Genomic DNA, 14,287 nt, shown 5'->3' on the forward strand with positions numbered 1-14,287 from the left:
CCGAGGGATCTTCCTGATCCACGGATTGAACTCACATCCCTTGCAGCTTCTGCACTGGCAGGTGTATTCTTTTTTGTTGTTTTAAATTTTCTTTTATCTTTTTTTTTTTTTGGCAGGTATATTCTTTACCACTGTGCCACCTGGGAAGCCCAAGGCTCCCTTTATATAATCCCAAACCTAGGGTCTGAACGGGGGATCCCTTAAGAGCCCAGCCAGATGCAAAAACATTTCTATACAAAGAAACCTCCACAGGCTGCTTTTGCTGCTGTTTTCTGAGACTTGCCTGGTATTGGTCCATACCTACTAAAATGCTTAACCTACTGAGCTGGACTTATATGTCAACTTTTCTTGTGTACAATAAAGCAATTATAAAAGAGACTAAATGCTGGCAGTCACAGATTTATCAAAAAGACACCCTAAGGCACTTAAATAGGTAGTTCTTTCAAGAAAGTTAATATTTTTAACTTTTTCTAATTTACATTAAAAATGATAGAGTTCCTGTCAGAGACATCAAGGTAAACACAAAAAACCCACAGCTATATTTCACATTCTACCACTTACTGCTTTGCCCTACAAATAACTTTGATTGACTCAAATTATTTTACAATCTAAACATTTTTCTTTAAAGTATTTAAGCACCAACATCAACATTTTAAATTTTAGTTTCTGCTACTGTAGACAAGCTATCTTACTCTTCTAACTAAAACTCAAAACATCACGTAATACTTGGAACTGAATTTGTGGCAAGGGTGAATCCAATGCCCTGGTTTAAATGTCATAAAAACATGTTAAGGTACCTTTTAATAGGGACACTTTCGCAAGGGGCTCATTTAGGTCTTGATCATCCATTTGGGCGTCTACAGAGGGGGGAAAAAAGAGAATTATAAACAGTAAACTCTATCAGCAAGCTATCCTTTTCAAAATAAGTAAGTGAAACTTATACAGCTATTATATTTGGATCATTGTAAGTAGTTTTAAAATTTATCCAAATTATCAAGGGACTCATTTGATAAATAGAAGCACTGCTTTTCCTTCCCAAATACAAATTTTGAAATCTCCACCCACACCAACCTGCATACCTAAACTGCTTGGTAGGCAACAATAAGTAACAATAACATCTGCAGAGTTATAAACCTTAGGTTAAAACTCACCTGTAGTGTCGTCGCTACTTTTCTCCTTGCTTGGACTCAGAGTATCTGACAAGTCGGATTCCTTTGCTCTTGCCTGGTTTTCTAACAAGTCGGAAAAAAAACAAAAGGTAGAATCATGTTACAATTAAAAAGCTTGTATCAGTAAAACTGCTTCAGGCTATGCGTGCTCTAAATCTACTGGTATGCAAAATACTTTTAAAATTAACTGAGGTCACTGAAGCTCTTACTTCTTCACCACTCTAGTCCCAAATGGAATGCTGCTTATTACACGGAGTTCAGATTAAATTATAATGTGGATCATGACTGCTGTGCAGAGGATTGGGGCTTTTGTTCAAGGCTGTCCACTGGCCAACTGGAAACAAAAATGAAGCAAGCTTTGCTAAAGTATTCAGAGAACTGCAACAAATATAGCAAAAATTTCCAGGACAATGTGGACATTGTATGAAGATGAGGAAAGAAAATGATTCTATTATATAAAAACACTAGTTAGGTTGCCTTAGTAATATTTACACTCATAACAAAAACTCTTTAAAAAATTACCATTATTTTTTAAAATTAAAAGTAACACTGAAAAAAGAACATTAACAGCCTTTTATATCTAAAGAAAACGCAACAGTACCTGAACCACAAGCCTTAAATTCTTTGCTTAAATTGGTATTTCCTTAAACTTAAGGACCATTCTCACTACTTGGCCTATTCAATCTATACTAAGATATAGCTTAAGCCCATCACTTCTAAGGAAGTCTTCATTTCTCCAGCATGTTGCTCCTTTTTTATTGTATCTTCTCTGGGACATATGTTTCTATCATTAATCATGTTGTTTTATAGCATTCTCTGTATATACATATATCTTATTTCCTCAATGAGATTATAAATTCAGTAGATATATAATTACTTTTTACAATGTTATGCACTTGACTATACTGTTTTTGGTAATCTGTATCAAAAACGTAAATGTGCATATCCATTTCTAGTACTTTTTCCTAAGGAAATAATAGGCAACAATAGTATATATCCATAAGGATGTTCACTGCAGCATTGTTCATTACCAAATGGAAAATGTTCAAGATAGATTCACTACTATTAAGTAAAAGTAAAGTCTGTTATGTATAATGTGACTCTGTTTAGACTGAAAAGAGCTGAACATACCACAGAGATAACAATGGTCATTTCTGAAGGTAGGGTTGCACATTTACTTTCTAACTTCACACTGTAATAAACTGTGTGAAAAATTAGAGTGAATATACACTGTTTTCATAATCAACTAAATCAAGAGATATCTTTCATCTGAGAAGTAGTCAGAAACATATCTGAAACTATCACTGTCAAAATAATTAATACAATATTGAAATATAACATATTATGGCTATTCCATATAAGAATAGCCTAAATTTGTGGCTTAACTTGTGTAATGAGTGATGGATTGTAAGAGGTCTTTTGCATCTTTTCTCACTGCCATTTCTAATCAAAGACCAGCTGCTGAGAGACAGTGAGCTTGGATTAGACATGAAGTCACTGACCGCTGAGGCCCATGGGAATCTAATCTGAGGCCTCTAATGTGCATTCAGTGTGTTCTAGTTAGACAGTTCTGAATGTACTAGTTTTGATCACAAAGTTACAGTCTCAAATAAGGGAGGTGAATACATCTTATCAATATATAGAAAGAAAAGAAACCATTCTGTCGGAACAGAACGGAAAAGACAAAAAGACTTCTAATTTTAATATTCTCGGCAATTTTACCATCAAGGTATCAAGGTAAACCAAGAGGAATGTATTTTCAGACATATTCTTCTGGCCTACAAGCAACTTTTATTTCCTATTTGGAACAGTAGCTAGGAAGTTAAAATTGCCTTAGAGGTTTCCATTAAGATCTTAGTAGAATATAAGCTCCATGAGTGCAGGAATCTGTCTGTTTTATTAACTGCTATATCCTCAGTCCAAACAAGGCACAGTATGTAGGAGGTGCTCCAAAAAGAGATGATTAAAGACACAGTTTACTGCAAGTCAAGTCCTGTGGCATCATTGTTGTGTCTTGACACTACAGTTATTATATGGAGGCAAATCAAATCTATTCAAGACGAATATGACACAACAAATGAGTGACAAGAGACTCTACTATTTCAAACCTCTACTCTTCAGCTATGAAGCAGCACCCAACTTCCCTGTAATAAAATTCATTCAGTTCAGTTCAGTTGCTCAGTTGTGTCTGACTCTTTGCGACCCCATGAACCACAGCACCAGTTGATTTTTTCGGTAGTACTTACTTATTAAAATGCATAGCGATAGTATATATAAGAGGGGTAAATGGAAAGCTACCAACATCAATACCAAACTACTCCCAAACTGGCAAGTCTACAATAAGGTGACTGTTTTCACTATATCTTCAAGCAGACATAACAATGGATGGGCAAAACAAACATAGGCCAGTTCTTATACCACTGGAACCATTATCTGCAAAGAGAGCAAGATCAAGAATCAAGGGGGGAGAGAAGAACTAACATTTGCTAACAGAAAGGTGCTTCCTGCTTTATAAACAGTATGCCATTAAATTTCCACAAGACCCTGTAAGTTATATACTGTTGATCCCATTTTATAAATGAGGAAACTGAGGTTTAAAGTACTAAAGTAAATTGCCTAAGGGCACAAAGCCAGTGGCTGGTAGAACCTGAAATTAAATCCGCTGTTTGACAAATTCTTTTTTTTCTACTGCCATCTTTCAGTTCAGTTCAGTTCAGTCACTCAGTCGTGTCTAATTCTTTGCGACCCCATGAATTGCAGCACGCCAGGCCTCCCTGTCCATCACCGACTCCCAGAGTTCACTCAAACTCACGTCCATTGAGTCGGTGATGCCATCCAGCCATCTCATCCTCTGGCGTCCCCTTCTCCTCCTGCCCCCAATCCCTCCCAGCATCAAAGTCTTTTCCAATGAGTCAACTCTTCGCATGAGGTGGCCAAAGTACTGGAGTTTCAGCTTTAGCATCATTCCTTCCAAAGAACACCCGGGACTGATCTCCTTTAGAATGGACTAGTTGGATCTCCCTGAAGTCCAAGGGACTCTCAAGAGTCTTCTCCAACACCACAGTTCAAAAGCATCAATTCTTTGGCACTCAGCTTTCTTCACAGTCCAACTCTCACATCCATACATGACTACTGGGAAACCATAGCCTTGACTAGACTGACCTTTGTTGGAAAGTAATGTCTCTGCTTTTGAATATGCTACCTAGGTTGGTCATAACTTTCCTTCCAAGGAGTAAGCGTCTTTTAATTTCATAACAAATCTACCATAAACATAAAATGACTGCAAGTTGAGTCAGGGCTTAAATAGAAGGCATGGGTAACCTACAACTGCATTTTGCATTAGGTGAAATACCTGAAGGAAACATTAATACCACCAAGATTTGTAACAACTAGTAACTGGCAATTTCTAGCAATTGATATTTTTCAATGCAGAAAATTCTATTAAAAACATCACCAGTGAAAGTATTTAAAAAATAAAATAATCCAGCCAAATCCAAAAGAAAATACTTTATAGCCAGATATAAAGCATTTAAATGTAATTTATTTCAGCCATGTTAGTTTGTTACAGGGATTAATATACCTCTGCATGCCAACTGTGGTTAGTGCCAGTAAAATGCTGAGAGCTGACAGAAAAATCTCTGGGTATATAAAACTTATATCTGTATTAGCATTCATTCTTTCCCTTTTTTTTTTCCGGTTGTGCCACTAGGCTTTGCAGAATCTTAGCTGTCCAACCAAGGACTGAACCCAGACCCTGGCAGTGAAAGTGCTGAGTCCTTACACTGGGCTGCCAGGGAACTTTCTGTACTACCATTCTTAAAGGATGTATTCTATTCACTTGCATGGACACACTTGCTATAACTTATTTAATAAATGTCCTTATTACTGGATGCTTATGTTTTCTTTTTGCTTTTAAACAATACAAACGTCCTTGTACATCTGTCCAATTTGTTCCTTTTTAAGATAAAAACTCAGAAGTGAAACCGCTAGTAAATTGTTAAGCATGCTCTTTAAAGTTTTCAATACATATTTTATAGCCAGATTTCAAAAGGAAATCATAACATTTTCTTTTTCAATAATGACATCATGTTATTTCAAGGAAATAAATTCAAATTCATAATGCATTAAATAGAAGCACAAAGGTAGCAAGATACTTTTCTTTAATTAAAAGCAACACTGATTTTTTTAAGGCTATATTACATCAAAGTGTTGGCTATTTAACCAACTAATCTGAATAGGTATTTAGTTGGTGAAGTAAAAGCTATTTTAAAATCTGTTCTCATCTCACTTTAATAAGATGAAATAAATTGCCATACGTACTAAAAATAGTTCACTGTTCTGAAACTCAATGCCTGTTTGCCAGAACAATATTAGTGATGCATATTTTATGCATTCTTTCCCCAAATATGGCATGTGCCGTGCACAAAGTTCCAAATGGAAGCCACCAGATAGTTGGGATAACACTATCCTTTTAAATATTTTTAAAAGCCAAATGGATCCAGTTACTGTCATAAAACAGAATTAATGAAACTGAGTACAGCAACCTTTTATTATTCATTGTTTTAACTGACCCAAATGATTTTGAATTTAGTTTTAAATTTTATACTGACATGTTCTCCTGATAAAAAGTCCTAGAAGGAATAATGAACATATTCCACTAAATTTATTTGCCAAATTTCCCTACACATAAAAATGACTTGACAACATGATGCTTTAAAACTTACTTTTCTTTTCTAAGGTCTGACAATTTTTTTATAGAAAATAATTAACAGAATAAATTACTTCAAGCAATTATAGGACTATTCATCACAAAATATAAGGTTCTACATAATCACTTTTGTTTAAACCAAACTGAGATGCCAGCAATTAAGATAATATTAAATATCATAACAAATATTAAACATACAATAACTAGAAAAAGAGAACTGAAAACATTTTTCATCTGTTTCAAACAAGATTTATACTCTATTTGATTAAAAATTTTAGATCAAAGCTGAAAATAATGCTGGAAGTGAGACAGAGATCACAACAAATCTTTAGTAGCTAATGAAACCTATTCCAAGATTTAAAAAACCCCACATGTATATACCCATTTAAAAAGAAACCTTCCAATGAACATATCCTTCTTAAGACAGAACTCCAACTGTTTTATATTATTATCTGGTACTATTACTGGATTGTGAGCTATAAGACATAAATTGATGGATAAAGTGCTATGACCTTGGAAATGTACACTAACCTTCATTATCCAAGAGTTGTCAAAACCCACAGAAAAATGCCACAGAAACCCCACAGAAAACGAACCTTTTGAAAGCTTTGTCTCTTCTACTACTTTGGTTAGGTGCCCCTCGACGATCAGCTTCTCTGCCAAAGAAAATAAACGTTACTACCCAAGCCCAAACTGAGCAGCAAGCACTTCCCTGAGCAGGGCAGTGTAACACATTCCATGACCAAATTTAAAGATGATAGCATTACTCCCATGACTAGGCTTGAACAAAAACTTGAACCTGGAAGGGGGAACTAAGAGAACTTGAACTGTACTAGAGGAATCCGGTTAATGCAGAAACCCGAGAGTAAGGAAACAATCTGCCTTCAGTTTTCATTAATTTTCGCCTTATTTTATTATTAAAAATCTTTTTTTTACCTTATTGTAATAGTCTTGCACTTTTTAAAAGACTCAGAAAAAACAAAGCAACACTCTTTAAATCAACAATATTAACTTGAAATAAAGGAATTCCAGGAAGGTATTTCATTTAGATAAAGAATACAAATCATACCAACAGCTTACTTTTCCCTATTGATAAAATTTAGCAGAGATGTCTATATGACATGTTTCAGTAAAAGGAATCATTTTAGAAGAGCTAACTATTTAAATAAATTAAAAAAAATTTTATGGGGCATTCATTCTCTGTATAATATAGTTTCTTTATCATTTATTTAAAGTTGATTTTTCATATTCTACCTTTCCAGTCAGGAGGATAATACATGTAATTCTGTATATCCCATTATCTGATGATGTATGTCACTTGGTCTCCTTCAATTTACACTTTTACAATATTTGAAATAATTTCTCTATTCTTCTCCCCTTCAACCCACTGCAAGTTGGTCTATAGCAATCACCCAACCACTGAAAGAGCTCTGAGATCACTCATAATTTTCATTTCATATAGGCTCTGTGTGGCGTGTGGCACTGTTTGCTCCTACCTCCTTGATAAAAAGAAAAGACAAAGTCATAAATTTAGATAATTTCAAAAGGCATTAATCTTACAAGATACATAATGTAGGATGTTTTATTCAGCCTCTGTTTTACCCCATTCCATTCCTGAAAAATCACTTCCCACAGACAACAACTTTTAACTTTAGTTATTTCTTTTGGTATTTACATTCACATTTCTAAGTAATATATTGCTACTTCTTAACTTTTCCATTTTAGGCATTATTTACTGATAATCTCTTACAGATGAGTAAGCTCTCATATTCTAAATAAGAGTTACATTTTGTCCATCTGCAATCAGAATTTATGACTATTATTTGCATCTGAGTTATATGCCATAATTATATTTTTCTTCTTATACAACATTTATTGTTTCTAGAACTTATAATGTCCTCTTTTGTTTGCTAATTTTAAAAAATATATCTCAAACACAGCCCAAGTTCTTACAGAACCCTAAAACTCTCAATATCATCAAACATACCAGGCAATCTATCATATATTCCTGTTTCTCCCTTCCACTAGTCCTTTCACCTTCCTGCTCTAGTCTGAGCTATATCCTATGCAGAATTCCTTGCTCCCAGATTCCAAATATTGTTTCTGATTATTTATTTTTGGTTGCACTGGGTCTTTTGTTAACTGTGTGCAGGCTTTCTCTAGTTGCAGAGTGGGGGCCACTCTCTAGTGGCGGTGCATGGGCTTCTCACTGAGGTGGCTTCTCTTGTGGAACATGGGCTCTAGGCACACAGGCTTCAGGAGTTGCAGCACTCGGGCTCAGTAGTTGTGGCACATGGCCTGAGCTGCTCCAAAGCATGTGAAATCTTCTCAGACCAGGGATTGAACCTGTGTCCCCTGCACTGACAGGCATTGTCCACTGTGCCACCAGGAAAGTCCTCCTCTTCCTCTTTTATTTTAGTGTAACATTGCCTCTGATAATTTCTGGATAAGAGATGGATAGAAGGTAAAAACTTTGTAACTCTGCTCCTCTGAAAATGCTACTGTTCTATGCTCACATTTGATTGATGGTTTGACAGATACACAACTTCACAGGAAAACCTGTCATTCAGAATTTTAAAAAAAAAATCGTTTCACTGTCTTCTAGCTTCAAATTGGAAGGTAAGTCTACTGCCAGTCAGACCCTTGGTTCTCAGTATGCGTGGTAGAGACTTCTGTGCTCAGCAGTGCCTGGTTTGCCTAACCTTTCTGGGCACCTGAGAAGACTGCACATTGCAAGTCCCTAACTGAAGAAGGTCCATGTGACTGGTTCTAGCCAAGGCGGAAGCATTTAAAAGAGAGCAAGACTTTTCTACACTTGTTCCTTTCCCATTCTAGAAACAAAGTGTTCAGATTAATCTCCATTCCTGAGTAACAATATGGAACAGAATATTCTCCCTCACCATGGACATGTAGCATAAATGAAAAGGAACTATCTGTGAGGTCCCTGGTGGCTTATGGGTGGCTCAAATGGTAAAAAATCTGCCCACACTGCAGAAGACTAGGTTCGATTCCTGGGTGGGGAAGACCCATGGAGACGAGAATGGCAACCCACTCCAGTATTCTTGCTTGGAGAATTCCATGGACAGAGAAGCCTGGTGGGCTACAGTCCCTGGGGTCGCGAAGAGTCTGAAAGGACTGAACAACTAACACTTCTACTTTCACTTTGGTGGCCTAGAGGTTAGGACTCTGGGCTGTCCCTGCCGTGCCCTGGGTTCAACTTCTGGTTGGGGAATTAAGATCCCACAAGCCTGTGACACAGCAGAAAAAAAAGTAAATGGTGAATGAAGCTGTTATGATTTCAGGGTTTATTTATCACTATATTATTATTTAGTTTATTATGATTAATAATACAGTATGAGATCCTTTGTTTCTCCTTGACAATTTTCAGAATCTTTTATCCCTGGTGTTCTTAAATTTCATGAGCCTCAGTATATGGTCTTTTCTAAAAAAAAAACTGGGATTAAATTCACATAGTGTATCAATTTTAAAGTGAACAATAAAGTGGCATTTAGTATATTCACTACAGTATGGAACCACCAGCTTTATCTGGTTCCAAAATACCTTAATCACCTCAAAAGAAAACTTCATACTCATTAAGAATTTTCTTTCCATCCTCTAAAATCTCTAACCTCAAAATCTCTACCTCTAATGTCTGTTTTATGTTTCTAAAGTAAGTTTCTACTCTCATTCTCTCTGTTCTTGTGTTTTATGTCTTCTTTCTTTTACTATGAATGGACCCATTCATCATACTTAATCAAAAGTTTACTGCCTCCTTTTTAAAACTCTTTTCATTTGGCTTCTAGGATACGACTCATTCCTACTTCTTGTATGTGCTTGCTCATTCCTTTTTTCTCAGGCTTTCATTGACTTTATTTTCTTCTGATTGTGATCTAAATATGTATGAACAAGTCAAAAAGCAAAAAAGAATTTCATTAAAAATGGACAGAATATTTGAACAGAGATTTTTCCAAAGAAGATATACAGATGGCCTATAGGTACATGAAGTCTTCCCTCGTAGCTCAGTTGGTAAAGAATCTGCCTGCAATTCAGGAGACCTAGGTTCAATTCCTGGGTTGGGAAGATCCCTGGAGAAGGAAATGACAACCCACTCCAATACTCTTTACCTGGAGAATCCCATGGACAGAGGAGCCTGGCAAGCTACAGTCCATGGGGTCACAAGAGTCAGACACAACTTAGCGAAAGGCAATGCAATAGGCACATGGAAAGATGCTTAATATCACTAATCATCAGGGAAATGCAAACCAAACCCATACAATAAAATCATTTCACATCTGTTAAAACGGCTATCATCAAAAAGACAAGAAATAATAAGAATGTGGAGGAAAGGGAACCCTTGCACATTGTTGGTGGAAATGTACACTGATGCAGCCACTATGAAAAACAGTATGGAGATTCTTCAAAATATTCAAAATAGAACTACTATATGATCTAGCAATTCCACTTCTAGGTATTTACTTGAAGAAAACAAAAACACTAACTGGAAGAAAAATAATGCACACCCTCATTCACTGTAGCATTGTTTACAACAGCCAAGGTAAGGCACCCACAGATGAATGGACATGTATATATAATGGAGAATCATTCCGCCATAAAAGAGAATGAAGTCTTGCCATTTGTGACAACACGGATGGACCTCAAGAGCACAGTGCTAAGTGCTAACACTAAGTGCTAAGTGCACACTAAGTGCTAACACAGGGCTAAGAAAAGTCACACAGGGAAAGACAAATACCATATGATCTCTCTCATATGTAGAATTTAAAACAAACAAACATACAAGTTCATAGATACAGAGAACAGACTGGTGGTTGCCAGAGGTGGGGAGTGGGAGGTGGGAGAAGTGAATGAAGGGAACAAAGGGGTAAAAAGGGGGTAGGCAAACTGTAGACTTCAAAAGTCATGTGTGAAAAAACTAATAGGTATGATCTGATGTAAGTTAAATTTTTCTACATGATCAAACTCACCATAAACAAAGCTAAAGAGGAAGCAAACACGGGAAAATATTTGAAAAACAAATAACAGATAAAGATTATTAATCATTCATTCATCGAACCATTAACTAGGGGGTGCCTATTATGTGCCAGACACTGTCCCAGGTGTTGGAAACATTAGAATGAACAAATGACAAAATCCCTGCCCTCCTGGTTCTTATTCTAATGGTGCTGGGAGGGCAGGCAATAAAGAAGTAAACAGTATGTCAGAAGGCACTCATAGCAAAAAACAAAGCAAGGAATGAGGAAAGGGCCAGTGAAGAAGGCAAACAAGGACATGACACCTTCCAAAAACGAACAACAGAAAGTCAAATAACACAGGGGAAAGAAGGGCAAAGAACAGGAACACAGAACTCACAGGCCAAGAAATGCAAATGTCTAGTAAACCTGAGAAATCCATGGTCTACCCACTAACACAATACTACGGCATTATTTGCCCATCAGGCTGGCAATATACTGAATTTCAGTACTGACTGAGAGGGGGTGGGTAAATGAGTAGCTTTCTGTCCTGTCAGGGGAAGTGTAAGTCAGTATGATTGTTTTGTTTAGAGGGCAATTTGGCAGGAACTATCCCAATGCTGAAAGTGTAGGCCCTTTGATGCCACAACCTCTCTTCTGCACATCGCACTGGTAAGAGAGAGGCTTGTACGAAGCTTTCCAATGCAGCACTGCCTGCACTGGGGGAAAGCAGAGTACAAATTTTTATAGTTCTACCAAGCAGGAAAAAAGAAATTAGTCTCTGAGAGCTCAAAAAAATTTTAATAGCATTAACTGCCTGCTATACTTGAATAATTTCTACATATTGAGGCCTAGTCTCATTCTCGCTCTCTTCTTCCAGAACCCTGATGCCTAATTACTTCTCAAACATCTTCACCCAGAAATCTCACAGGAGCTTATCTCATCCCACAAAACTGAATTTGTCTTCTCTTCCTTTATCTGGGATGAATCTGGTATCTCTCCTCTCCCATTCCATAGCTCTTCATGAGTGTCTCTATTAAGCTATACTGCATATATTTATTTATGTCCATTTTTACCATCATACTATAAACTCTTTGAAGAATATACTCATTACTTCAAATACTATACATCAGATACAGTGCCAGGTACTTTTCATGGATTACCAAGATAAATCTTTTAGGTCTAGTGAAAGCAGCAAGGTATCTTATTAATAATTTCTCAACACAATTGTGTCACATAATACAGGTTCTACAAATGCTTGTTATATTAATACAGCAAATAATGAAACAGAATGAACACAGGTTCTAAAAGCCACTTCAATCTTTCTCTAGGATGTTGAAGACTGAAGTACCACCTTCTTCAAAAAATTATAAACATACATTAGGGGTAATTTATTGCTCAAAACTCTATCATCCTTAAAACAAAATCTTAAGTCCCTACCACGATCTACAAGGTCTGTAAGCCAACTACAGCCCCACAGGGCCAAATTCAGCTTGTTGCCTGCTTGGTAAACCAAGTTTTATAGGAATATGGTCAGGTTCATTCATTTACATATTGTCCATGGCTGGTTTCCACCACAATGGCAGAGTTGGTACTTATAAAAGAGACCCTTTAACATGCAGAGTCTAAAATACTATCTGTCCTTTTGTTTATTTCTTCAAGGCATTTTTATTGTTTTAAAACTCCTTTAGGCTTGCCTTGGGTTTTCATGTGGTTTTTCTCCATCTCACACACTCTTTCCCCAGACACATGTACAACTCACTCAGCTTAATCCCAAATATGTTCAAATCCCACATGCTGCCCTGATAGGTAGAAGAGTTCCAGAAAGATATCTACTTCTGCTTTACTGACTATGCCAAAGTCTTTGACTATGTGAATCACAACAAATGGTGGAAAATTCTTAAAGAGATGGGAGTATCAAACCACCTGACCTGCCTCCTGAGAAATCAGTATGTAGGTCAAGAAGCAACAGTTAGAACTGGACATGCAACAACAGACTGGTTCCAAATTGGGAAAGGAGTACATCTATAAGGCTGTATATTGTCACCCTGCTTATTTAACTTAAACGCAGAGTACCTCATGAAAAATGCTGGGCTGGATGAAGCAGAAGCTGGAATCAAGATTGCGGGGAGAAATATCAATAACCTCAGATATGCAGATGACACTACCCTTATGGCAGAATCTCTTGATGAAAGTGAAAGGGGAGAGTGGAAAAGTTGGCTTAAAACTCAACATTCAGAAAATTAAGATCATGGCATCTGGTCCCATCACTTCATGGCAAATAGATGGGGAAATAATGGAAACATAACAGATTTTATTTTGGGGGTCTCCAAAATTACTGCAGATGGTGATTGCAGCCATGAAATTAAAAGACACTTGCTCTTTAGAAGAAAAGCTATGACCAACCTAGACAGCATATTAAAAAGCAGAGATATTACTTTGCCAACAAAGGTCCGTCTAGCCAAAGCTATGGTTTTTCCAATAGTCAAGAATGGATGTAATGGTTGGACTATAAAGAAAGCTGAGCGCCAAAGAATGATGCTTTTGAACTGTGGTGTTGGAGAAGACTCTTGAGAGTCCCTTGGACTGCAAGGAGATCCAACCAGCCCATCCTAAAGGAAATCAGTCCTGAATATTCATTGGAAGGACTGATGCTGAAATGCTAATACTTAGACTATCTGATGCGAAGAACTGACTCATTTGAAAAGACCCTGATGATGGGAAAGATTGAAGGTGGGAGGAGAAGGCAACGACAGAGGAGGAGATGGTTGGATGGCATCACCGACTCAATGGACATAAGTTTGAGTAGGCTCTGGGATTTAAGTGATGGACAGGGAAACCTGGCGTGCTGCAGTCCATGGCGGTCACAAAGAATCGGACACAACTGAATGACTGAACTGAACTGAACTGCCTTGATAGCTTAGTTGGTAAACAATCTGTCTGCAATGCAGGAGACCCTGGTTCAATTCCTGGGTCAGAAAGATCTCCTGGAGAAGGGACAGGCTACCCAATCCAGTATTCTTTGGCTTCCTTTGTAGCTCAGCTGGTAAAGAATCCGCCTGCAATGTGGAAGACCTGAGTTCGATTCCTGGGTTGGGAAGATCCCCTGGAGAAGGGAAAGGCTACCCACTCCAGTATTCTGGCCTGGAGAATTCCATGGACTATATAGTCCATGGGGTTGCAAAGAGTTGGACACAACTAGTGACTTTCACTTTCACTGCCTTATAATCTTCCATTTTTTTCTTCAATGGGCTTATCACTACTTCACATATTATTAGTCTATTAATTTTTTTTTCTCAAGACAATGTAAATTCCATGAAGGCAAAGCTAGCTGTGTCTTGTTCATTTCTATACACCACAAAGCTAAAATAATGCCAGGTAAACACACAGTAGGGAGAAGGCAGTGGCACCCCACTCCAGTACTCTTGCCTGGAGAATCCCAT

The 14,287-nt window shown here is 37.2% G+C and overlaps 1 protein-coding gene across 35 annotated transcripts in view; it reads right to left on the reverse strand.

Annotated features, from left to right (window-relative positions):
- The window catches only part of SLMAP (sarcolemma associated protein), a 152,048-nt gene that overhangs the window by 22,341 nt on the left and 115,420 nt on the right, over positions 1-14,287 (reverse strand). For 33 of the 35 annotated variants that reach the window (XM_059880060.1, XM_010817801.3, XM_010817803.3 and 30 more), the window contains 3 exons: positions 6,474-6,533; positions 1,152-1,232; positions 798-857 (listed from right to left, as the gene is read on the reverse strand). In XM_059880060.1, coding sequence (XP_059736043.1) covers positions 798-857; positions 1,152-1,232; positions 6,474-6,533 — 201 coding nt within the window. Of the gene's footprint in view, positions 1-797; positions 858-1,151; positions 1,233-1,378; positions 6,534-14,287 lie in introns of those variants that run through there. The other 2 variants (XM_015459633.3, XM_010817802.3) reach the window with 2 other exon arrangements.

Source organism: Bos taurus, chromosome 22, assembly GCF_002263795.3.
Source record: "Bos taurus isolate L1 Dominette 01449 registration number 42190680 breed Hereford chromosome 22, ARS-UCD2.0, whole genome shotgun sequence".
NCBI classification, from domain to species: Eukaryota; Metazoa; Chordata; class Mammalia; order Artiodactyla; family Bovidae; genus Bos; species Bos taurus.